Genomic DNA, 24,781 nt, shown 5'->3' on the forward strand with positions numbered 1-24,781 from the left:
GTACACTGTTGGAACACAGTGGCGCATTATTAAAGAACACTGCCATGCTATTAAAGTGCTCTGGTCTGCTGTTAAAGCATATTGGAATTCTCTTAAAACATTGGCTCAAGTGAAATTTTTCCTGCTGTGTATTAGTGCCAACTATACACAGTAATATTGCAAGAATATAGAGGAAAGGCAACTGTCTTTCAAATGCACAATGAGTCTTTGTTTACATAACTGCCATCAAAAAATACTCAAACTAATAAGCTCCTGACTGCTCAGTAAAATGTTTAAGCATTTTTGTGTCATTCTTGAGGCAAATTAGCATGCGCTGCAGCTTTTGTGTTATGTGGTGATGCTCACTTAGAGTAAAATTTGGGAGAACAAAGGTCTGAGCAACAAGAGCGATTCTGGGTATCAGAAACTCAAGACCAAAAGAACAATGTAGGCAGTTGGGCTTTTTTTAACTTTTGATGCAAGCAGGCTTCATGATGATCATTTAGTCAAGTTTTCGAGATAAGAACTTAACCAAGATTATTTCACTACAGAACTGAATAATTAAGCTATAACCAGTTCAAATGGTACTTGAGTTAAAAATTAAGTGGTTACTGGTAAAAGAGAAGGAAGTCAGATTCCTCAAAATGTTAACAGGGTTGTGGGATAAGCTACAGGAAGCAACCATTGATCAGAGATCATTAGCCCAATGGCTGCCTCCTGTGCTGTAACCATTCTATGATTCTCTGAATAGATTTGAGAAAAAAGTAGACATGCTTTTGAGGAGAGAGGGGATTAGGGAGTAGTGAGAAGTCTCATAATTGGAGTGTAATTATGAAAATTGGCCTTCCCTGACCCTAAAAATAGTTAAATTCTCACCTGTATGTTAATCTAGGTTATTTATATTTTCCGTTTTAGAGAAGGGTTAATTCCCCCCTACACCGTCACCCACCTTTTGTTGGCTGAATGAACAGGCAGGAGATCTACTTTCGATCTTCTGCCAACCGTGCTCTTTCAGCCAACGTTAGAGCAGCCCTAGAGCAATTGTTAATTTCTGATTTTCCTTCCTTTCCTTGTATGGAAGGGCTTGGCCTGGACACCATCCAGTGGCAGAGTTAAAATTAGAAACAGAACGTGTAACAAATCAGCAATATGAACTCTGGTCCTAAAGTGCTATGGAGTCGCAGTACCTCTCTTTGAAAAAGTTGAAGGAATAGATAGTCTTTTGAAGATTGAGGTGATTTTAAAAGCAGAGACTTTTTCATTGATTTTAATCAGTCAGGGACAATGGTAGCCCCAGAAAGAGTATTTTAAAGAAAACATTTTTGCCAGGTCTAAAACAACAACAACTTGTGATTGTATAGCACCTTTAACATAACAAAAGGTTCCAAGACACTTGAATGTTAGTTCACTGCTATATCAACACTCCCATTTATGATAAATTGATGCATCTGGTAAATCTACCTTTTGCTGACTAATATTAAGATGTGCAGGAATTGGTGTCCTTCCTACTTCTAACTCTGTAATAACTCAGGTTTTCTGAAGATGGTAACTCTTGATGGAGAAAGGCTTTGTGGATACCATCAGCCTCTGGTGCCCAAAGTGAGCAGTCTGTTTGTGTGTGGCAGTGACCGTTGGTGAACTGTACAACCATTGGAGTCACATTTGAATTCGATTCTGTTCTTTGCTAACCTACAGACGTGTGCAGTCATGTCCATAGATGTTTTTGCAGCTAGGCTGCAGGATAGTGATAAGTAGCAAAATCCTGGATATTTTCCTGTTTCCCATCCTGGAGGCGCCGAGGCTAATTGTGGCACCACCAACCTACCTGAGATTAATTATTTCAGTACAGAGTTTGAACCTAGCATCATATTGCTTTGTTTGACTAAATGACACACCACAATGAAAATTTACTCTTGAAGCCATTAAGGAAACTGGTGTATCTGTGTTTCATGGCGACGGACCAAAGACAAATCCACCTATACATCATTTGAATGGGTTTTCCTGACAAGAAGATCCTAATTGGCAAATCCTCAAGAGACTGTGCCTGTCATAGAAAAACAGAAAGCATATTAAAATGAACAGAACTTAGTTATAAATTCTGAAAAAGCTTGATTACAAAATTGCTACATTTGGAGAAAGACCAATTTGTTTACAGGTGCAAGTCTCTGCAAGATCCATTTTGTGATGGATTATTAAGTATGAAGCTACATGGTTTACATGCACTAAATGGAAAATGGGTCTTTCTGCAGCTGCAACATTTGATCTCTCTCAGCTGTTTGTGCTTTTTGCTGTTGAGCTGCAATCTCAGCTGTCACCGTCAGCTTTAGAAATGCAGGTATCACAAGTGTGCTATTCTGTTGAATTGGGATTGACAGAATGGATCCTTTCTCCTGTACCTGTGAATGGAAAAAAAAGCTGTAGTTACTTCAAATGAGAAATGTCACATTGTATTTCCCTATTTTACCATGTTGTCGAAGCGTTTCTTCTTGCACTCATCAGGACAACACAAGAATGCCAAATTTCAAACGAACACAACAATTTAAACTGCAGAATAAAAGGGTGCTGATTTGTTGCCAAGTCGACTCTATTGCCATGGAGAAAGCAATGAGGAACTATAGGCTCCCCAAGCTTCCGGGTAATTCAAAAAAGGTTCAAAGCTTGAACATATTCCTATTGTTCGCAGAGAACAGCTCCCTGTACATTAATGCAGGTCGCTTCTCGCAAGCGTAAATGAGCCTCATTACGAGCTTGATTGATTATCCTACATTGGTTGTTAGTGTAGCAATTAGCGCACTCAGGATTGTTTAACAGGTGTTGCCTAATCATGGAATCACATCTAACAGACATTTTGTTTTGAGTATTGCGAGTGCAGGCTGGTTGAGTATGGTCTGTACTCTCTTACAAATAACCGAAGAAACGTGCTGTCTGATTCGATGAGCCAGGCGCTGGAACATACGGCCTATGTTCCTGGTATCACACCAGCACTGAACTTCATACACGATGTTTTACTGACCAAGTAATTAAACAACTCATGTCTTGCCAACCAATTAGCACCCTTTTCTCTTTAGTATAAATTGTTGTGAAAGTTTGAAAGTTGGCATTCTTGCATTTGTTCTGGTGAGAGAACTATGAAAAGCTTCGGCAACATGTCTCTTTTCAGCAATATTCAAGTTCAGTACTACCAAGCAACTGTTTAAATCTGACCCATTAGCATTGCTAAATCTAAGTTGGCATTGAATCCTTGTTTCTAGGACAAATTGCTGCAGAAAACTATCCCAGACACAGTCAAGAAATCCAGTCTGCTTACCCCAATCTATAATGAGAGTTAATATCCCCCATTAAGATTACTTTGCCTTTGTTACAGGTTTGTCTGAGCTCTGCATTTATACAGTCTACCATCTCACAGCTACTACTGGAGGCCTGTACACAACTTCCAAGACAGTCCTAAACCCTTTTTTGTTTCTTAGTTCTACCCATGAAGTTGCCAATGTCTGCTTACCTCCCATTATATTTTCTCTTATCATTGAAATGACTTCATCCATGCATTTGTATAAAGAACACTTATTTGGGCTGTGCATCCTAACCTGTGTTTTTGCTCTACTGTTTTACTCACATGTTTCTTATTTCTCTTTCCTGGTTTAATTATTTTACTTTTTTCATTTTCCTTTTCTCTATAGTGCCTAAAGCATAATTTTTAACTGTTACTCCATTATCTTTTTTAAAAACAATTTGTACTCTTTATTCTACCTTTTCCAGCTAAGCCGCTCTCTTCCTTCTTCCCCATCCCGCCGCCCTCCCACTTATTAGTTTAAAGTAAAGCACTTGTGACTGCCCTATTCATTTCTTATGCTAAAACTCTGGTTCAAGCCCAGTTCACATGCAATCCATCCTGATGGTACTGTGTTCCCACTTGTGCCAGTGTCCCAAGCAATGAAATCCCTCTTTCCCACACCACTAACTTTCAGTCATGCACTAACCTCCCTAATCTGCTTATCACTATTGCAAATTTGTATGTGGCTCAAGTAATAATACATAGATGATGAGCCTTAGGACCCTGTTCTTTAATTTAGCTCCAAGTTCCTGGCACTGTCCAAGCAGGACTGCTTGCCTAAACTTCCATACTTAATTGATCCCAACATGAGTCCCAGCAATAGAATCTTCTGCTTCCTCTGCAATATCCTTTCAAGACACTTCAGGATATCCTTCAGGAAGGCAATATGCCATCTAGGATTCTCGATTCTGCTTACAAAGGATACTACCTGCCCCCTAATTATTGAATCCCCTACAATTACCACATTATCCTTCCCTTCCTTCTCTTCCTCTTCCTCTTCCCCTAAATGATTAACCATGCTACATTATTTATATTCTGATTTTTTACAATTCATATACAAAGTATGGTATGAAAGTGAATCTAAGATTGCACACTGCTGTGTACTGAGCTCTGCTTGTATGCCCAGTGTTACTGATGCTTACCAATATCTGGTACAGTCCTCATATTTTGCAGAGATTAACAAACCATTACTTTGAACATTATTTTGAATTCTTGACTTTTTGCTCGTATGTTGGCAATAATAAACTCCTGTTTTCTTCCTTCCCCCCCCCACACCAATCCTCCATAGGTGCAACGTACAATTGCAAAACAGATTCAAATGGTTCGACTAGTGGGTAAAGGGCGCTATGGTGAGGTATGGATGGGGAAATGGCGTGGTGAGAAGGTGGCAGTAAAGGTGTTCCCTTCTGCGGAGGAGGCCAGCTGGTTCCGTGAGACTGAGATCTACCAGACAGTGCTAATGAGACACGAAAGTATACTAGGTGAGCTATACCACTAATCTAATCACTATACATCAGGTTAACATTATTGGAAAGCTGGAGAGGAGATTTGACCTATGTGCCATCATTTCTCACTGGATGTCATGCTTTCCTGAGATTGCTATAGGAATTTGCTGCTCAGGTAGGAGTTGCTGCACTGAACTTGAAATGCTTGGTTTGTTTTCTTAAAGCATTTTCTTTCTTGCCATCCCTCCTTCCAATTTGTTTCCTGCTATAATCTCCCATCATCTGTATACTTCTTTACCTTATCACTTCCTGATACAGGCAAAGGAGATCAGCTTTTTAGTAATCACATCAAAGATAACCTGTCATGCTCAAGAATGAAATTGCTTTAATCAACAACAGTTACATCTTACTCTACCTGTATCAGAAAAGTCATGGATCCATGATTTTGATAACCACATAGGGTGGTTATGAGAACCTGTATCAGTTGTGCTGAACTTCTCTCTTCAACAGACCAAATCCTAGTACTGCTACCTCTTTGTACCAATTGTGATTAGGGTTCCAAACCCTCCCACTTTAGGTGGGAGTTTACCCAAGTGGGCAATTGGTATCCTCAGTGTTGCTGCTGGCAAATTTGAAGGAGTGGTCCTGCATGCATGGCACCCCAGCCTTTGTGCTTTGCAAATGAGCTGTGTTGTCTAAGCCCTCCTGGTCTCCTCGTTATTCAAAAACAGTGTGTCATTATCGGTTGTGAGGATGACAGCGTAGGGGCCAGTGTAAATCATCTGGAAACGCTTGAGTCCTGAGGGATCAATGGGGAGCAAGAAAGAGGGACTGAGAGCAACACAAACTGGGGAGAGAGAGGGTGGCAGAAACTGATTTGATAATGCCTGCTGGAATATGATGGCCTATGACCGTCAGCTTCAGCAGGCACATCAATGCCTCTAACCAGATGTGGAAGAAGGGTTGGATCATCTCATGCTGCTGCCAAGTGCATGGAAAGGATCCAAGGCAATATTAATGTGTTTTAAATGTCTGTAATAGGTTCTGGTAATGGATACTTGTGTGGAGTTTGATCAGCAGAGAAGACTTTATTCATGACATGAATGTCCCTATTCATGTACGGTTATGAAGTATTTGTTAAAACATTATAAGTAACTTTTTCCATTCCAGTTGATTTGCTGTTCTTGTTTAATAGCAGTATATTTACTCTTCTATCCTTTTTCTCCCCGTTTCTAATTAGACATTTTTTTCCTCCTTTACTCTCAATGTACGGCAGCTTGCATTTACTCTTCAACTTGTATATGGTGACATACGCTTAGTTCTGTCATGATATGTCAAGTGCTAAACTTTGTGTTTTTCCATTTTATTTTGAATAGGATTTATTGCTGCAGACATTGAAGGCAAAGGCTCGTCGACGTGGTTGTATCTCATTACAGATTACCATGAGAATGGCTCACTGTATGACTACCTGAAGTGCACTGTGCTTGATACCAAAGCCCTGCTGAAGTTGGCCTACTCTGCTGCTAGCGGACTCTGTCATCTCCACACAGAAATTTACGGCACGCAAGGCAAGCCTGCTATTGCACATCGTGATTTAAAAAGCAAAAACATCTTGGTGAAAAAGAATGGAACCTGTAGCATTGCTGACTTGGGCCTAACTGTGAAATTCAACAGGTAATGCATGACATCCTGAATCTAAAAGCAAATATTTTGTTAGTAGCGATTGTAACCCTCGGGACTGGGTTGAAATAATAAAGGTATTATTTTACATGAAGCCAAGATACACACTACATACACAACATCTTATAGCATACAAAGAATTATAAAATCTTTCCCACCCAGCTCTTTTGTTGAGAATAAGTGGAGCCTCACATCAGATCTGCATGCAGCATGTTTATCTTCCTGTAACCCTATTTTGAATGGGAAGAAGCACCCTTCTAAGCTCTGCATGATCCTCCTACTTAACTCCAAATAAAACTCTGAAAATGTTGAATTTCCTGATAAGAGCATTTTAAAATAATTTGAACTGTATCCATTGATCCAAAACTCATGTATCCAGCACATCTATGGTACAGACATGAATGTCCTCCTAAGAGAGACATATCTAAAAGTGCAACCCTCTCTATATTTCAATATGGTGTCAGCCCAGAAGGTCAAGTCTGTGCTGGGGCTTGAACCCCATAGTCCTCTAACTTAGAGACAACAGTGCTACCAATTGAGTCAAGCTAACATTTAAGGGTGAAAATGACTGCTGCTATTTATTCAGTGTTTTATCACACACTAGGAATTTTGCCAAGCCTAGTTGCTTTTGGGAGAATAACACACATGATTATTATAATTTATTCTTCCTCCCTGCATTTTTAACTCATGTTTGCTGCAAAATGCTGATTTCTGTACATATAGCTTCCTAGCAATTACTTGAATTTAGATGGTTACCTTTTACCTTGATACCAAAGTCTCTGTATATGTTCCTCCATTTCCCCTTATCTCAGGTTGCTATAGAACGTTTACACAGAAGAGGTAAAAGTCACCATAACTGGCTGCACCAACCATGGCTTTTGGCTTTCTAGTTAGTTCTTTGTTGTCCACATTAAAATGTCTAATAATATCTTTTGGATGGTCAGCTACCAAGCCATCAAACCATGTAGTAGGGTGGGATCCATCTTATTTTTGTGTATTTAGTTGAATTGGGATTAACCCCAAATTTCATCAGTTCCGTTCATGTATATATAGTTGCTAAGTTAGCCTTTTATAAACTATTGACCCTAGAAGTCATCAGAGGATGCCCATTGGAATCTTATTTCATATAAGTTACCTGAAAACTGTACCCAGAGAGACCTTTCTTGGACCAATATGTAGTTCTTAAAGCCCACCATTCAAAGTTCCTCACAAGCAAATCTGTATTTTTGTTGTTGATTTTGTTTTGCAGTCATTGAAGTGCGGGCCTCCATTCTAGATCAACCATATTTGATTTGGGCAGGTAACTCCAAATGATTCTTGGGCTCCTTAGGGTTTCTTCCTAAGTTGTGAGAGTCCAGAACAATATTTAAATTAAGAGCTAGTTTGTTGAGAGGTGATGTCAGAAAGCACTTTCCCACTCGTAAGGTAGTGGAAAACAGGAACTCTCTTCACCCAAAAAGTTATTGATACTAACTTTAATTTAAAATTTCAAAAGTGAGATTGATAGATTTTTGTTAGGCAGCATATTAAGTGTTATGAAACCAAGGTAAGTAAATGGAGTTAAAATACAGAGCAGCCATGATATCATTGACTGACTCCGAGTGCTGGAATGGCTGACTCCTGTTCCTATGTTTGTTTCCCAGTTTTATTTGAATCAGGAAATTTTTATTTCATTTTATATGACACCACCATTCAGAGACAAACATGAGGTTTCAATGCATGGATGCTCGCTGAGGTCACTGTTTCTATGCTTAATGATACAGGAAGTTAGGGTAGTTACTTTCATCCTACATTCCAACCTAGACAGTTTGGTAACTGTACAATGAATAGCAAACTGTTGGTGGGACGCTACCATCTAGTTGGTTAAATGTCCTTATAAGTTGAGTTGGAGATCATATCATTTGTTGGGAAGTCTGGGCGTTTCTTGGATTTCAATTCACAAATTTGTAAAACAACTTCATGGATTTACCAAACAATTCTGTTTAAATTTCTTTTTAATGCACAGGACTAGCCATTGGCAGAACTATTTTGACAGCAGGGGTTGGAGGACCTCAGCTAGGGTCCCCTCCGAAATTTTTATTACTTTGGCAGAGGTGCAGGTGTAATGATTGCCTGAATGAAGAGGAAAGATACATTTATTTACCTCAATGTCTCATATGTATACACACGTCACAAGCCAAGAGCTGGCTAACACTAACTGTCTAGACCAGGGCTTCCTGAACTTTTTCCCACTGAAACCCCATTCTGAGGTTTGAAAATTGTGTGACCCGAGTGTAAGCCAGGTGGGGAGTTAGAGCTGTGAGAGCAGATGCAGGAGAGGGGTGGGGAAGCTGTGAGAGTGGGGAGCGAGAACTGTGGGGTGGGGGGGGTGGTGTTTAAACTGTTGGGTTTTTTAAATTAAATCAATTTCCTTTTCATTGGCTTTTTTGGAGCAGGTCAAACTTAGTCAATTAGGCCATGCCCACCACTGGGGAAAAAAGAGTGCTAGGATTTAAAGGGGCCTTGCAGCTGTTAGCACTCTGTTCGAGCTCCTGTCTTGGAGTTTGCAACCCCAAAATTGCATCTGGGGCTGTGACCCACAGATTGGGAAGCCCTGGTCAAAAGTCTCACATGAAGCATGACCATTGGTGTAAGGTGAATAAATTAATGGGCAGAATTTTCTGCCTGTTGGGCGGGCGGACACGACCCAATCTCCAGGCTGGGAGCTGATCCCCGCCGGAGAAGCGGGCCGCACCGCCATTTTACGTGGGCGGGCCAATTAAGGCCCTGGGCGTGACGTCCGGTGGGAAGCACTATGCGCTTCCTGTCCGGGCGGGGGGATTCCCCAAAAGCGAGAGTGCGCTCTTTCGCGCATGTGCACGAAAGAGCGCACATCTCCCTGAGACATAGTGCAGCCAATTGGCCATTGACAGGTTGGCGGGCCCACAGCTGATTTTGCTGCACCCCCACCTTCCTGAAAATTTAAATGGGGTGGGATGACGTCGGGGGTTCCGCCCAACGTCACCCCGTGTCATTTTACATGTCGACGAGTGGGCCCCGCCCCCTGCTTGCGGATGGCAAAATTCTGCCCAATGTCTTGAAGAGAAATGGAGAATCGTTATTTTGCCAAACATCAGAATTTCTTAATGAATTCAAAATATTTCCATTAGTTTTGAATTCTCCTTCCTAATTCCTGTTCATTGCCTTTTCTTCAAAGTGACACAAATGAGGTTGATATCCCACTGAACACACGAGTGGGCACCAAGCGATACATGGCACCTGAGGTACTAGATGAGAGCCTCAACAAGAACCAATTCCAGGCTTACTTGATGGCAGATATATACAGCTTTGGCCTAGTGATATGGGAGATGTCACGTCGCTGTCTTACAGGAGGTATTTTACAGATCAGATTTCAACATAATGAATTTCTCGGTTGAACTGATTTCATTCAGAACTTGAAATGTAACTGGAACTCCCATACCAAGGCAAATAATGAGCTGTTTTATGTTTGTGCAATGCGTTATTCTGCTGCACAGGTAGATCTATACCCTTTCTTAAAGCCTTGATGTCAAATATACTTTGCCTCAGGTTAACCAGAGTTTAGTTTGGCAAGAGACTGTACAAATTGAAAAATGCTTAAAAGTATCAGGCTCCAGGTTAAAAGCAGCTGGCATTAAATGACTAGTTTGTTTTCCCTCTTTTAAGATTGTTATTTATCTGCAGCTGTATGTGTTATCTGATATATGATTGACAAAATGTACACTAATGCAACACTTTAATTTATATAATTATACATAAATATAGACAGAGATAAAGACAGATGGATGAGTTAAGATGCTCTGAATGCTCTCATCTGTATCTAGTTTGTGACTTGTGAATAATATATTTTGACATATATCTTGGGTGAAACTTAACAAGGTGCAGCACCTATAGGTTTCCCTTAAAATGTTTTGTTAGATAAAGTATTTTGTCCAACCTCAACTATCCTATATTCCATATAAAGACACTTACCTACATATGACAAATTCATGAACAGCCTTGATCATTGAGTTACTTCTTTAATTATGTTGCACCACTTGTATTTTCTATACACCTTCCCATGAGTTTGTTGTGATAGACTCTCTTGATTTTTTTCCCATTTGTTGTCCCGTGCTTCTTCCTCCATTTTTTCCATTTATGAATCCTCCCTTTTTTTACAGATGCTAATTCTTGTTGGGGTATAATCCCAAGGGTACTGGCTGCCTTATGATATCTCAGTGAATTAACCATTCTTCATGCATTAGTCTACACAGTGAGTCACAGTAGGCAATTTAACAGTGGAAGACATCACAATTTAGAGGAATCTTGTCTGCACCCCATTATCTACCTAACCGCAGCTTCCAATATGGGCCACTGGATAACAATCAAGAACACAATTACTTTTGCACTCCAGTAACTTTGAGTCACAGAGGCAAATCGTACCGCCATCCTGGTGCCCTGGTTGAGATTAACTAACCTAGTACAGAACAGCAATCAAACCTGGAACCTTGTGGTGTTCAGTGTATTTTACTGCACCAGGAAATTTCCCACTTCTGATTTTTAACTTGATTTTTTTTCCCTACAGGCATTGTAGAGGACTACCAGTTGCCATATTATGACATGGTACCGAATGACCCCTCCTATGAGGATATGAGGGAAGTGACGTGTGTTAAATGTCTTCGCCCAACAGTTTCTAACAGGTGGAACAGTGATGAGGTGAGGGTTTGATGCTTCTTAATGTGACCTCTAAGGACACTGCAGCCCTTTTGACTGTCTGTGCAAGTGACACTGTTAACAGCTGAAATACATCACTCAGTTCTTTGAACTGAGTTCCCTGTTATCAAAGTTTGGTACGTAAATTGGATCCCTATATTTAAAAGCTAAAGATGTACCAGGAGGGGAAATTTAATAAATCAGATTTTACAGATCAATGCTGATGAAATCTGAAATTCATATTAGATTTCTAGAGTTATCGTAAAACAAAATTATCGTACACTTAGATTTCATGATCATTATGAGCTTGAACTTGCAAATAGCTTTTAAAGCAAAGAATAGATGATTATCATCTCAGAGGTGTAACTAATATCTTAGCAACAAGCCTGCCAATAGGCTGGCAAAGATCTAGCTTGTGTGTAGCTGAAGACCATTTTATCTTCTGGGCCTTGAAGACATTATATTCACCAATGTCTGGATGAGCTAATAGTTGAATGAGATCTTTCTGGGTATACAGTGAAGCCTGCTTCACCCCACCTACTGCACAATGTTCAGGTGGAGTATTGATGACACTCCCTTTCTGTAAAAAGAAACAGCAGGTTTTTGTATCAGGTATGCATGCTGGCTCAGTCTAGATTTCATTTCATAGTTTGTTGCATCAGCTCAGATGTCAGAAGAAGAGAGATTTTATGAAAATAGCCTGTTCTTCCATTCAGTGAGATGTTTGAATGATCCATGACCTAACTCCATATACCCGGTCTTGCCCCATGTCCTACCCATATCATTATTTAGGTTGATAACCTAGCTCAGAATGTCCAGTTGGCACTCTGAATATGGAGTAGATTACTGTCACATTGCATCAGGATGTCAGACAGATTTGCTCATTGATTGAGCAGGGCTGGAATTGGCAGGGGCAAGAGTAAGTTCCATTTGAAGGGTGGCTGGATGAGTTATCTCATGTTGCTTTCCTGCACCACCTGCTGGCAAGTTAGACTGGCCCTGGCAGAAGCTGAGGAGGAGTCTGTAGCACCACAAAATCTAACAAAATAGAGCACACAATTAATTGGGAAGATTTGGGGGAAAATATAGTGAGCCTCAGTCAACTTGGAATTCCAAATTAACTGAGAATTTATATTTTTTTAATTGTTAAGGAAACATTTTTCTGAATGTTAGAACTGCAAGGAAAGCTTTTTGCAGTTTCTTCAAATCAGCCTCTGCTCTTCAATGTTGTCTTTCCCTGACATGCTTGTTTTCACCCCTACAGTGTTTAAGAGCGGTCCTGAAGCTGATGTCGGAATGCTGGGCTCATAACCCTGCCTCCCGGTTGACAGCGCTAAGAGTGAAGAAAACGCTTGCCAAAATGGTGGAATCGCAAGACATCAAGATCTGATTGAGCCACTGAACAGCTGACATTATTGCCCAAAGAGGGTCAGGAACTTCTGGTGTGTAGATAGAGGGCTGGGCATCCAGTCACCCCAATCTCTTCTACACACCACACTAGATAGGCTGCTAATGATGACCTTTAGAATTCAGAACTATTTCACGGATGGCATAGTGTGGGATTAAGGACGTTGAATAATGAACCTCTATGCCATACTTCATAACAACAGCATCATGTGAAAAACAAGACTGTGTAAATTAATGCTGTTGGAATATTTTAAACTTCCTTGGGTTTCCTATGTGTCGCCGTCTTCTTCATGCTCTGTTTGCGGCCTATAGTGGAACGATGCTAGCTGGCACCATGGGAACTCTAGAAATGGTGTCTCACAGCCAGGAGAGATGGTGCTTTCTGTGAAAGCCTCAATTCTGAATGAATTTGAAAAACTATTGCTAGGAGGTTAATAGTTGCTTTTCACCTGCTATCTGTAAATGGGGTCAGGTGAACAAATCTGCCTTTGCCTGTCTTCATGAGCCACGAGGGCACCAGTTATTTCTTTACCCCACCCTCAAAATCTTGTTAAATTGGCTAGTTTTGGGCATTAGCAAGAACTTTGTGAATACTAGCTGCACAGAGTGAGCTTCTGCTGCACGCCAGGTATGAAATGCAATGCTGAGATTTCGTCTCTTCAAGCCCAAATACTTTGTGTTCACAGCTAGCTCCACTGCTCTGATTGCATGTCGGCAATCAAGGGAATTCATTCTTGTCTTCTGGAAACACAATGTTGCTGCCAAGGTTTATAGAACAGTATATTTTCTAGGAATTAGAGAAACCACCGTTCTCATAGTTCTGTTAATTATGTGTCTCAGTTGTCCTCATCAGTACTTATGTATAACCTCTGGTTATAGACTGTCTTAATTTAAGTGTTTTTAATATTTGCTGTCCGAATATTCAAGGAGTATTCAAGGAGTTCCATTTTAAGTCACAGGAAGCCTATTGCTCTGGGGCAAGAGAGCGAGTGAGAATATTTCTTGGTCAGTATGGCTAAACTCTCCACAAAAGGTCAGGCAGTGCAGAGGCTTCAGCCAGTACTGTGATAGTGGTGTGGTAAGTATCTGAAATGCAATTCTGTTAACTTCTCAGGAGGGTTGGGGTGAGAGGGTTACTGACCTTGTATTACAAGGATTCTTCCTATACAAATATAAAATGTTATTAATCGTGAATACAACAGGCACAAGTGAAATGCTACATCTCTTAAGACTTTCAGCAGATGTAGTATGTGTTCTGCTACCATTCTTTAAATTTAGAGTGCCGGTATTGATTTGGTTTAAATTCCATTCCATCGAGTTATCACTAACTATAACGTAAGTGGTATTGGACGTGTTTATTCTCATGGGGGTGAAATATCACTGCCAAGGAATTGAAGCAATCTTGCCAATCCCCATAATCCACCAAGCTATTCCACTGATTCTTCACCCTCCTTAAAGCTCAATGTTGTTTCTCACACTAACAGTGACTGTCGGAAGGTGAGTGTCAGCTTCACTGTGTTCCAGGGAGAAACAAGAATCTGTGATGGTAATGCAAAGTGCTGTTTATTGTAAGCTACATAATGCCAACTCTTGTGTATTTTATTTTATTTGAGTAATTCCAACCATCTTCGTGAATGGATTGATTAATAATCCTGATATAGTGGCTGTCTAACTTGTGCCAGGCCAGATGCCACAGTTTTGCAAGATGTTATGTAACATAATGTTTATATCTTGTGTAGTACAGCTATGAAATCTTGCAAGCTTTTCTTGTAAATATGATAGCCAAAGTAGGGATTAAGGCTTGCCCCTGCCCCGCCCCCCAACCGGGGAAGAATGAGGAAGATACAGTGTTGGCCCATTCATATGAATAGGATTGTTTTTGTTGCATACCATGTACAGTTGTAAACATCACTTCTTGGTTGTCATGTTTACTTTGAACATGAAAGATACAGTGTCCATAAGCAAACTTGAATGTTTATCAGTGAGATGTGATTTTGTGACTCCTGCCCAATCAGTACTACTGCATTACGTATTGCATCATGCCAGCATGTGTAGGCCATGAATCCTGATACACTGCACTGGAGATGGTGAATTTCGGATCTTTTTCCCACAAATATCAAATCCCCATGTGAAAGACAAATGAAACACCGTGACATCAGAACATTATACTTGGATGTTTGCAAATCCGCAGTCTCATCATTGCGTTCCTTTTCCGTAATGTTCTTGTTGGATTGGAACAGCTTTTATCATTTTTAACTTGCTGCAGGGAATTTGCATCAAGAGTGCTGAATCTTCCTTTTAATTGCTATGGAATAATGAATGACCAGTGTAAAAATGGTGAATAATGCTGCCAATTCCTGCATTCACCCTGCCCCTTCTGATCATTCATTATTTTAGTACAATGTACTAAAGGTAATCCTTTTTACTTATCCCCTTAAAACATCACCTGCCTCTCATTGAGGTGTATTCAGTGGATAGAGGAGCAGGAGTTAGTACAGAGAACAACATTGTTGCAATGGAGGTGCAAAGAGGTTCTGTAAACCTGAAAGGGGGAGAAATTCAATGGCCTGTTCCATATTTATTATGGATGCTCTGACCTATCAAAAGGAAACCATGCAAGTCAGGGAGTTTGTTTTAAAGCAAGTGTTTTTAATGATCGTGCCTTTTTTTCTCAAATCAGCCTGCCTTTTTTATTTAAAAAGAAAAAGGAGGGAGAGTTCCATCTGTCGCCTGTCAGACCAGCGTCTCCCTATCAATGTGTCATTGTAGCATAGACAAAAATGTATGAATCAAAGTATTATGAAATCATTTAGTTAGCGTATTTGTACATAATAAATGGACAGACAACAAACGGTTAAAGCAGTAATGTTACTCGAATGCTTATGTCATTGCAAGTAAAATGATTACCATTAAACCAAGTGTACTGATTTATAAACCTATTTTGTACAGCATCTGGTAAAAGGTGCCTTATTAAGTTTACCACAGATTACTTTGCAAAAGGTACATCATGTACACAGATTATGTCCTGTATCTGACTTTTAAGTAAATAACATTATTTTAGTACACAATTGCACTGTTGGCTGTGTTTATTTGTTTTTCTTCCCTTGTGGTTCTTTAGCTGGGGTCATAGCACACAGTGCTACGTGACTGCTGCAGGGTCTGTAGTTATTAGTGGAGACCCAAAGGGTTTGCTGCAACACCCATAATATGACATATAATTTGGTGGATTCAAATAACATGAATTAAAATGTGTGCAAATTTTAAAAACCTGGGTAACAAAATAAGGATGAATAATGTTTTTTTACACTGGCATATTTGCCAGCTCTCATTCCCCAGGCTGTTCTGTGCCCATGACTGGTCTGGTTTTGGAGTTTTTGTTCTTACCTTTAAAAACAATTAAATATATAGCTGAATCCTTGGAGAAAATCCTTCCCCATTCAATGATACTGGTGATTCACCTCCATGAGCCAATTATGCTTTCTTCAGATACAGTCAACAAAGATTGCTGTTCATATGATGAAGACATTTAATCAATTGAACCTCGACTGTATACAATCTATTCAGATACATTATTGATTTTCTCTCAAAGAAATATCCTGCAAATGTTTTCTCTACGCTTCTAACAAAATATCAGGGAAAGAGTAGATTGATTTTGGAAAAATGACATGTTAAGTAGATACACAAGTCTATCACCTTTCTGACCACTCCTCATCTCTCGCCACCCCCATTATGGCCATTTTTTGTAATCTTCTCTGATTGTCACTCCCTAAACTCTTAGCTCTTCCATCTGCTTTCCACTTAACTGCTCTTAACTTTTCCATTCATTACAGTTTTTCTCCCCCTCTCTTGGTTGCTTTCCTCATCAAGGAAGCTTTTGATTTATGGTGTAACTTTGCTAGTCCAAACTTCTAGTCACACTAGATATCTGAGCTGCAGTTTAAATGAGAGGAAATCAGGTGAGCTGAACCTGATGTCCACTTTACTGTCGATGCCTGTGGAATTTCGTAAACTTGGGTGGAAATTATGTCTTATGAAATTATGGAAACATTTTTTAACTACTCTTCTGAAATGCAATGGAAGCAGTTATTGGTTAATTGGAGCATTTATGGACTAAATCCCTCCATGACAGCAACTGCTTTCCACCACAGACCATCAATTTGAATCATTTTATCTTAATATGGCCACAGCAGAGGAGAATGCCTTTCAGCCTGTTGTTTCTGTACTGAATCTCTGCAAGAGCAATTCACCACTTCCCCACCTTTTCCCTATAGCTCTGCAATGTTTTTCTCTTCAGATAATGATCCAATTCTCTTTTGAAAGCCATGATTGAACCTGCCTCCCTCACACTCTCAGGTAATGCATTCAAAATCCTAACCATTTGCTGCGTAAAAAAAGGTCTTTCCTCATGTCGCTGTTGCTTCTTTGCCAATCACCTTAAATCAGTGCCCTCTGGTTCTCAATGCTTCCACCAATGGGAACAGTTTCTCCTTATCTACTCTGTCCAGACACCTCATGATTTTGAATACCTCAATCAGACCTCTTCTCAACCTTCTCCTAGGAGAACAGCCCAACTTCTCCTATGTATCTAAATAACTGAAATTACTCATCCCTGGAAACATTCTTGTGAATCTTTTCTACACTCTCTAATTTCCTCTCATCTTTCCCAAAGTGTGGTGCCCAGAACTGGACACAATACTTCGGTTGAGGTGGAACCAATATTTTATACAAATTTATCATAACTTCCTTGCTTTGAGATTCTATTTTTTTAATTCATTTTATGGGGTGTGGACTTCATGGATTCTCCCGGAGTCGTGGGTTTGGAAGGTGCTGCCTAAGGAGCCTTGGTGCGTTTCTGCAGTGCATTATGTCGATGGTACACACTGCTGTCACTGTGCGTCAGTGGTGGAGGGAGTAAATGTTTGTGGAAGGGGTGCCAATCAAGTGGGCTGCTTTGTCCTGAATGGTGTCAAGCTTCTTGAGTCTTGTTGGAGCTGCACTCGTCCAGGTAAGTGGAGAGTATTCCACCACACTACTAACTTGTGCCTTATGGATGGTGGGCAGGCTTTGGGAGTCAGGAGGAGAGTTACTCGCCGCAGGATTCCTAGCTTCTGACCTCTTGTAGCCACAGCATTTATATGGCTAGTCCAGTTCAGCTTCTGGTCAATGATAACCCCTCGGATGTTGATAGTGATGGTAATGCCACTGAATGTCATGGGGTGATGGTTAGATTCTCTCTTATTGGAGATGGTCATTGCCTGGCACTTGTGTGGCACGAATTTTACTTGCCACTTGTCAGCCCGAGCCTGGATATTATCCAGGTCTTTCTGCATTTGGACATGGACTGCTTCAATGTCTGAGGAGTCGCGAATGGTGCAGAACATGGTGCAATCATCTCCACTTCTGACCTTATGGTGGAAGAAAGGTCACTGATGAAGCAGCTGAAGATGGTTGGGCCTAGGACACTACCCTGAGGAACTCCTGCAGCGATGTCCTGCAACTGAGATGATTGACCTCCAACAATCAAAACCATCTTCCTTTGTGCTAGGTATGACTCCAACCAGTGGAGAGTTTTCCCCCCGATTCCCATTGAATCCAGTTTTTTGCTGGGGCTCCTTGATGCCACATTCGGTCAAATGCTGCCTTGATGTCAAGGGCAGTCACGCTCAACTCACCTCTGGAGTTCAGCTCTTTTGTCCATGTTTGAACGAAGGTTGTAATGAGGTCAGGAGTTGAGTGGCCCTGGCAGAACCCAAAGTAAGCAAGTGCCGCTTGATAGCATTGTTGATGACCCCTTCCTGATGATGGAGAGTAGACTAATGGGGCGGTAGTTGGCCGTATGTGTATGCAGATCCCATATGCTTTTTTAACTGCGCTCTCAACCTTCACCTGCGCCCTGCCACTTCAATGATTTGTGCACACATACACCCAGGTCCCTCTGCTCTTTCACTCCCTGTTGGATTGTATCCTTTATTTTATATTGCCTCTCACCCTGTTTCCTACAAAAACTTGTCTGCCCATTCCACAAACCTGTCCATGTTCTTTTGAAGTTTTAACACTATCCTCCTCTCAGTTCACAGTACTTCCAAGTTTCGTGTCATCCACAAGTTTTGAAATTGTGCCCTGTACACTCATGTCTAGGTCATTAATGTATAACAAGAAAAGCAGGGGTCCTAACATTGACCCCCTAGGGAACCCCACTATAAACCTTCAGCCGGTCTGAGAAACAACTATTCACCACTACTCTCTCATTTCACTCAGCCAACTTTGTATCCATTTTGCTATTATCCCTTTCAGTCCATGAGCTCTAACTTTGTTCACAAGTCTGTTGTGTGGCACTTTATCAAATGTCTTTTGGAAGTCCATGTACACCACACCAGCAGCATTACCTTCATCAGCCCTCTCTGTTACCTCATCAAAAAACCTCAAGCAATTTAGATAAACGCAGTTTTCATTTAACAAATCCATTTGTCCAAGTGACTATGAAATTTATCCGGAATTATAGTTTCTAAAAGCTTCCTAACCACCAAGGTTAAACTGACAGGCCTGTAGTTTATCTTTACATCCTTTTTGAACAAGGGTGTAACATTTGCAATTCTCCAGTCCTCTGGTACCATCCCTGAATCTAATGAGGATTGGAAAATTATGGCCAGTTCCTTCACCCTTTCTTCCCTCCGTATCCTTGGATGCATCTCTTATGGTTCTGGTGACTCATCAACTTTAACTACAGATAGCCTGTCTAATACCGCCACCTTATCAATTTTGATCCTATCAAGTGTCGCAGCTACCTCCTCTTACACCATGACTTGGTCAGCATCATCATCTTTGGTAGACTGATACAAAGCACTAATTTAGTACTTTAGCCATGCCCTTGCCTCCATACGTAAGTCCTCTTTTAGATCCACAATTGCCCCCCCCCCCCCCCTTCCTTTTACCACCCTTTTACTATTTATATGCCAATAGAAGACTTTTGGGTTCCCTTTTATTTGGCTGCCAGTCTCTTCTCATACTTTCTCTTTGCTTCTCTTTTTTGTCTTTTCAATTCCTCTCTGAATCCTATATATTGAGCCTGATCACTCTTTCATGTTGACTTTAAAATAAACTGACTGGTGTAGAATCTAGTACTTTGTCCATATGTAAAGCAGAACTAACCATGCATTCCCTATTTGGCTCTTGATCCACCATCCTTTCTCATTCAGTCAAGGATCTGTTCCTGAGATTGGTACCATTTGCTAAGTCTGGGTCAGTAGCAATCCAATTTCCTCATCAGAAAGAGAGCATGAATGAGCTGTGATAGTCTATCATAAAACAACAGAAAAAGATCATCCAGTCCATCAAGTTCCCCAAGCAACCCATCCAGGGTATTGCCCTTCACACAATTGGCTCACCTGCCACTCGGGCAAACTCCTGGGAGTGGTAAGGATAAACCTGAGGTGAGGGTAAAATTCTACATACTGGAGTGGGGAACTCAGAAAAGGTCAACACGTGGATGGACCCGGCCTATAGTTATTTTCTTAGTTGGGAAGCATATTAAGAATTTCCCACTTCAGTTTTAAAAATATACAGCTAGGCTTTTGTTAGAATTAACATCTTGCAAAATGAATAGGGAAACAAATGGGTGCAACGATCCTATTTGGAGCTGGCTTGCAGTGTCCACAAGTACAAAATAACGGGCAGAATTTTACAGCCCCGTTTCGACGGGGCCATAAAATGCGGCGAGACATTCTAAACCCCATTGACTTCAGCGGGAATGTAAAATTCTGCCCAATGGGTTCTGATGAAAGGTCATCATTAACTCTGTTTCCCTCTCCACAGATGCTGCTTGATCTGAGTATTTCCAGCACGTTATTACAAAATAATGGTTGCTGTAAGACCAGTAGGAGGTCACACAATGAGATTTGCCCACTTTTAGACCAAGGGTTTTGGAAATGGAAGCTTAGCTAAATTATTCTGCCCTTTTGTGCAGTGATGGACTAAGTTAGTAAAAACAAAAGAGCCTGTTGGTGCAGTAATGATGTTTGTGCTAATATCATACTTAGTATAAATATTAAATGAGTTCAAAATTTATTACTGTAATTGTCCCAAAAGGGACGCATCTTTTTGTAATTTCTGAATCAAATGTAATGCATCTACAGGAACGTGAATAAATAGAACCACGAGCTACCAGGAAAATAGGAAGCAGGAGTGGGCCATTCAGTCCTTTGAGCCTGCAAAACCTAGGGGAACTCCTTATAGTGAGTGAGCACAGTGCAACAATGTAAAGGAAGCTGATCAGCAATGGTCTTGTTCCTGAATGGAAACCTCCAACAGTGAATTTGTTAATATTGTCTGATGTTTCTTCTATTTTCAGGTCTGGTAATGAAACCTTAAAATGTTTTAAATAACAGAAATCCACCAAATGTTGTCTCCGGCGGGGTCTGTTGAATTACAACCCCTTGTGTCACCTCTACCCACACATGCTGTCCTTTACTGAGCTGGAGGATGGCGTAGCCCCAAACCAGGCTGTTGTGCTGATGTCTTTTCCTGCTGTTATGAAATGTGATTGTGTGGTTGCCATCAACCGAAAGATAACCAAGACCAGATCCGTGGCCGAACTCCACGGTCACCACGAACACATAGATGCCTTTGAATGGAGCTTTAAAGTAACCTTTTTCCATTGAATAACCATCTCCATAGTTCAGGAAGATCTGGTCAAACTTCAAAATCATGTTAGTTCCTGAATTGTTGGAAAGTCCCACATAAAACGCAACCTGGAATTCTACACAAAAAGTAAGCAAAAGAGATCAAAAGTTAAGCAACTGATTACCTTTTTTTTGTGTTATTGGTTGAAGGATAATTACTGGTCAGGATGTCAGGAGAACTCAGCTTTTTAAATTGTGCAGTAGTACAGACTGCAGCAGTTCAATAAGGTGGCTTATTACCACCTTCTCAGGGAAACTAGGAATGGGCAATGAACACTGGCCTTGCTAGCAACACCCACATCCTGAGAATTTTTCTTTCTTTTAAAAAGTAAATTTGCTACAAAGTTCAGAAAGAAATTTGGATGTAGTTATCAGCAACAACCCAGGCATCATATCAGGATAACACTAGGGCAAACGCATCCCAGTCAAACTTCTCTTAATTTCTGGGAACTGCTACCCAAGGTGGATCAGCTGTTCCACAGACTGGATGAGCAACAGCCTGACTTGATTGTACTTGCATGATCATATCAGTGGGCATTCTCTATTCCTGCCTCAACGACAAGATAAACCCACAAGAGGGAAAACAGTCAAGTATGAGAGCTCTTAGGAATCAACATTGCCTGGAGACCATAAATCTTATAGCTTCAGGGCAAACAAGGGCAAAGAAACCTTTGCTGATTGCCCCCTAATCCTCCCAGGGCCCCACAACTAATCAATTAGAATTGCTCCCTATTAACTTCATTTGGAGGAAGCTGTGAGGAAAACAAGAGCAGAGAATGCACTTTGGATGTAGAAATTTGCATGTCTACCACCAAGAGTGGCTTAATAGTACCACCCTTGAGTCCTGAAGGCACTTCTGCATGGAAAAATGTCCCAAGGCACTTCAGAAACATAAAGGTTCAAACAGATGCCAAAACAAAGAAGCGTAGAGGGATGGGTGACCGAAAGCTTGTTCAAAGAGGTAGGTTTTAAGCAGGGCCTTAAAGGAGGAGAGGGAGACTGAGGGGTTTAGGGGAGGGAGTTCTCTGGCATGGGTCTAAGGTGGCTGACAGCTAGCTGTCAAGGTGGGCAACAGGAGGAAGAACACGCAAAATTCCAGAGAGAGAGGAACAGGGAAGTTGGATGGATTGTACAGCTACAGTAATTAAACACAATAAGGCTGACAAGGTCATGAAGGAATTTAAATATAGGGGTGAAAATATTAATATGGGCAGCAGAGCCTGGGTTAAGCTGAAGTTTATGGAGGGTGGAAGATGGGAGGCCAGCCAGGAGAGCATTGGAATAATCGAGTATGGAGGTGGCAAAGATTGGATGAGGGTTTCAACAGCCAGTGGTCCACCTGGAAAAGGAGGAATGGTGCTGGAGAAGGAGGGTACAGTTCATCACGTCAAAGGCTGCAAAGGAATAATGCACATTAGTCATATTCTTGTACAACTGCTGAAAGGTGCACTTACCCTGTGCATTTGGGATGCTACTTTGGCTGACTGCAATTGAAGCATTTCCATAAATCTCCAGGTGTTTGCTGCCATGGTGGCTTTGCCTGTGCTGTTTTTTCATTCGCTTGGAGCCAAAGCCGCCTCGTCCAATACGGAATGTCCCATTAGAAAGGTTGTGTACACTACCAGTGAGCTTCTGAAACACAGAGATGTGACTGTCAAGGAGCTGTTTTAAAGATGACACGTCTGACTGCACAGTCTCCACTGAATTTGTAAACAGTTCCTTTATTTGTTCCAAGCTCTGATTGTAGTAAGGATCTTCATTATTACAATGGGATTCCAGTTTAATTACTTTCAAATTCAACATTTCAATGTCTTTTTTAATGTTTGATATTTCATTGGAATCATACTTTGAATCGTCCATTTGTTCCTTTTCCAGTGCCTCATGGTTTGCTTCCATGTGTTCAAGGGAAAGGTGGTCTCTATCGTCTATTTCTGAAGAGTTGTCCTTCAAAACATTTTCTCCATAATCCAAACCAATTGATTCCCTAATTTTATCATTTGACCTGCCCTCTTCAAGCACCTGCACCCTTTTGTTGATGTTTTCCAAAATTATTTTATGGGTAGCAAGGTCATTCTCTGTCGCACTAAGGTTTTGATATAAAGCACTAATGGATAGCTTTTGGAGCTCTGTTGCACCGTCAGATGTGATCTCCAATATGTCCTGTCCCGTCACACTCTGCAGAATGACTGTGTGCCTTAAAGCATCTTCCAAAAGGGAACTGAAGGAACTATTGAGGTATTTGATGTGAGAATCCATGGTAGCATCCAATTTTTTCAAATGCCTAATTTCTCTCATAATCATTGTGGAATTCTTCTCAAGTGTTGTGATGTCTTCAGTTAAAGCGTTGATTTTTCCTTGCTGCAAGTACAAGAGGTTCTGGACATCTTGATGTCTTTGTTGAGAAGACCTGAACAAATCTTGAACAGAATAATTTAGATTAATTCGTAGGTCTAGCTCCTGCTGCTTAACATCATTCAGATCAAAGTACATTTTGTCCATAAAGGTACTGGCATTCCTTAGGTTATCAACAACCAAACCATAATCCACAATTAACTTTTGACAGCCGCAAACCTGGTCATCTGCCATTCTATATAACCTTTGTTTCAGTTCTTTCACATCACTGTCAAGGTTGTAAAGAAGTTCCTCGTGACTTGAACTTTGATGGTTAAAGGAAACATTCAGTCTTAAAATGTTCTCTGTGAAACTCATGTTGGTCTCATTCAGTTTTTGATTCATCTCAGTCTTCAGGCCAGCCACCAGTTGTGCACAATTTGACTCCTGCCTCTTCAACTGTTGCTGGAGATCAGAAACTGTTTTTGATGCAGGATGACATAATCCGCAGATTCTATTTAAGTGCGTAAAATTCCTTGAATGAACCTCAACAGTTTCCCTAAGTTGGTCAAAGTCCTGTTTTGACATTCCTTTGACTTGGTGGACGGTTTTCGAGTCGCATGATGAACATGATTTTGAGCCGTTGAGCTCGGTGATCTTTGCTAGACGATCATTTAAAGTGTCGACTTCTTGCCATAGTCTGTCTTGTTCTTTCATCATCTCAGCTGTTGTGTTTTCTAGAAGATGCGATTTCATCTGAATCATCTTCTGACTGCGCTTAACTTTTAGATCTGTCTCTGTTTTAATCATGGTTAGGTTGTGGTCAAGGTTAACCTTCTGGGCGTGCAATTCATAATTTAGCTTATGTTGTTGATCATTCAATATGTCCTCAACCTTCTGCAGCTGCTCCATGTTCTCATCAAGTTTCGATTGTAACTTCGTGCTGATTTCCTCCAGTTCCCTTTGAGGTATTCGCTGTTTTGAGAGCTCATTAATATTCTTCCTGTTGACTTCTATATCTTGTGATAAGTTGAGGACCATATCAGACAGGTGCTGCAGGCTTTTATTAAAGGTTGTCCACAAGGAATGAAGGTGCTGTCTCAAGTAATTTTCAACATGAGGCTTTAATATCTCCTGAAGCGCTGGAAATTCTGTAAAACCAAAAAAATGTTTCATGTAACGGTGAGTGTAAGAAATTTTAGCTGACCAGGTTACAATTC

The 24,781-nt window shown here is 40.7% G+C and overlaps 2 protein-coding genes across 8 annotated transcripts in view; one reads left to right on the forward strand and one right to left on the reverse strand.

Annotated features, from left to right (window-relative positions):
* The window catches only part of bmpr1aa (bone morphogenetic protein receptor, type IAa), a 250,312-nt gene extending 234,692 nt beyond the window's left edge, over window positions 1-15,620 (forward strand). For all 7 annotated transcript variants that reach the window (XM_078530647.1, XM_078530645.1, XM_078530642.1 and 4 more), the window contains 5 exons: window positions 4,599-4,791; window positions 6,132-6,429; window positions 9,632-9,807; window positions 11,018-11,148; window positions 12,410-15,620. In XM_078530647.1, coding sequence (XP_078386773.1) covers window positions 4,599-4,791; window positions 6,132-6,429; window positions 9,632-9,807; window positions 11,018-11,148; window positions 12,410-12,535 — 924 coding nt within the window. In that variant the 3' untranslated portion in view covers window positions 12,536-15,620. The remainder of the gene's footprint in view (window positions 1-4,598; window positions 4,792-6,131; window positions 6,430-9,631; window positions 9,808-11,017; window positions 11,149-12,409) is intronic.
* Window positions 15,621-20,626: 5,006 nt separating this feature from the next.
* The window catches only part of LOC144668525 (multimerin-2-like), a 34,977-nt gene continuing 30,822 nt past the window's right edge, over window positions 20,627-24,781 (reverse strand). Inside the window, exons 6-7 of the mRNA XM_078530641.1 lie at window positions 22,685-24,712; window positions 20,627-21,307 (exon numbers count right to left, since the gene is read on the reverse strand). Coding sequence (XP_078386767.1) covers window positions 20,916-21,307; window positions 22,685-24,712 — 2,420 coding nt within the window. The 3' untranslated portion in view covers window positions 20,627-20,915. The remainder of the gene's footprint in view (window positions 21,308-22,684; window positions 24,713-24,781) is intronic.

Source organism: Cetorhinus maximus, chromosome 27 (assembly GCF_964194155.1).
Source record: "Cetorhinus maximus chromosome 27, sCetMax3.hap1.1, whole genome shotgun sequence".
NCBI classification, from domain to species: domain Eukaryota; kingdom Metazoa; phylum Chordata; class Chondrichthyes; order Lamniformes; family Cetorhinidae; genus Cetorhinus; species Cetorhinus maximus.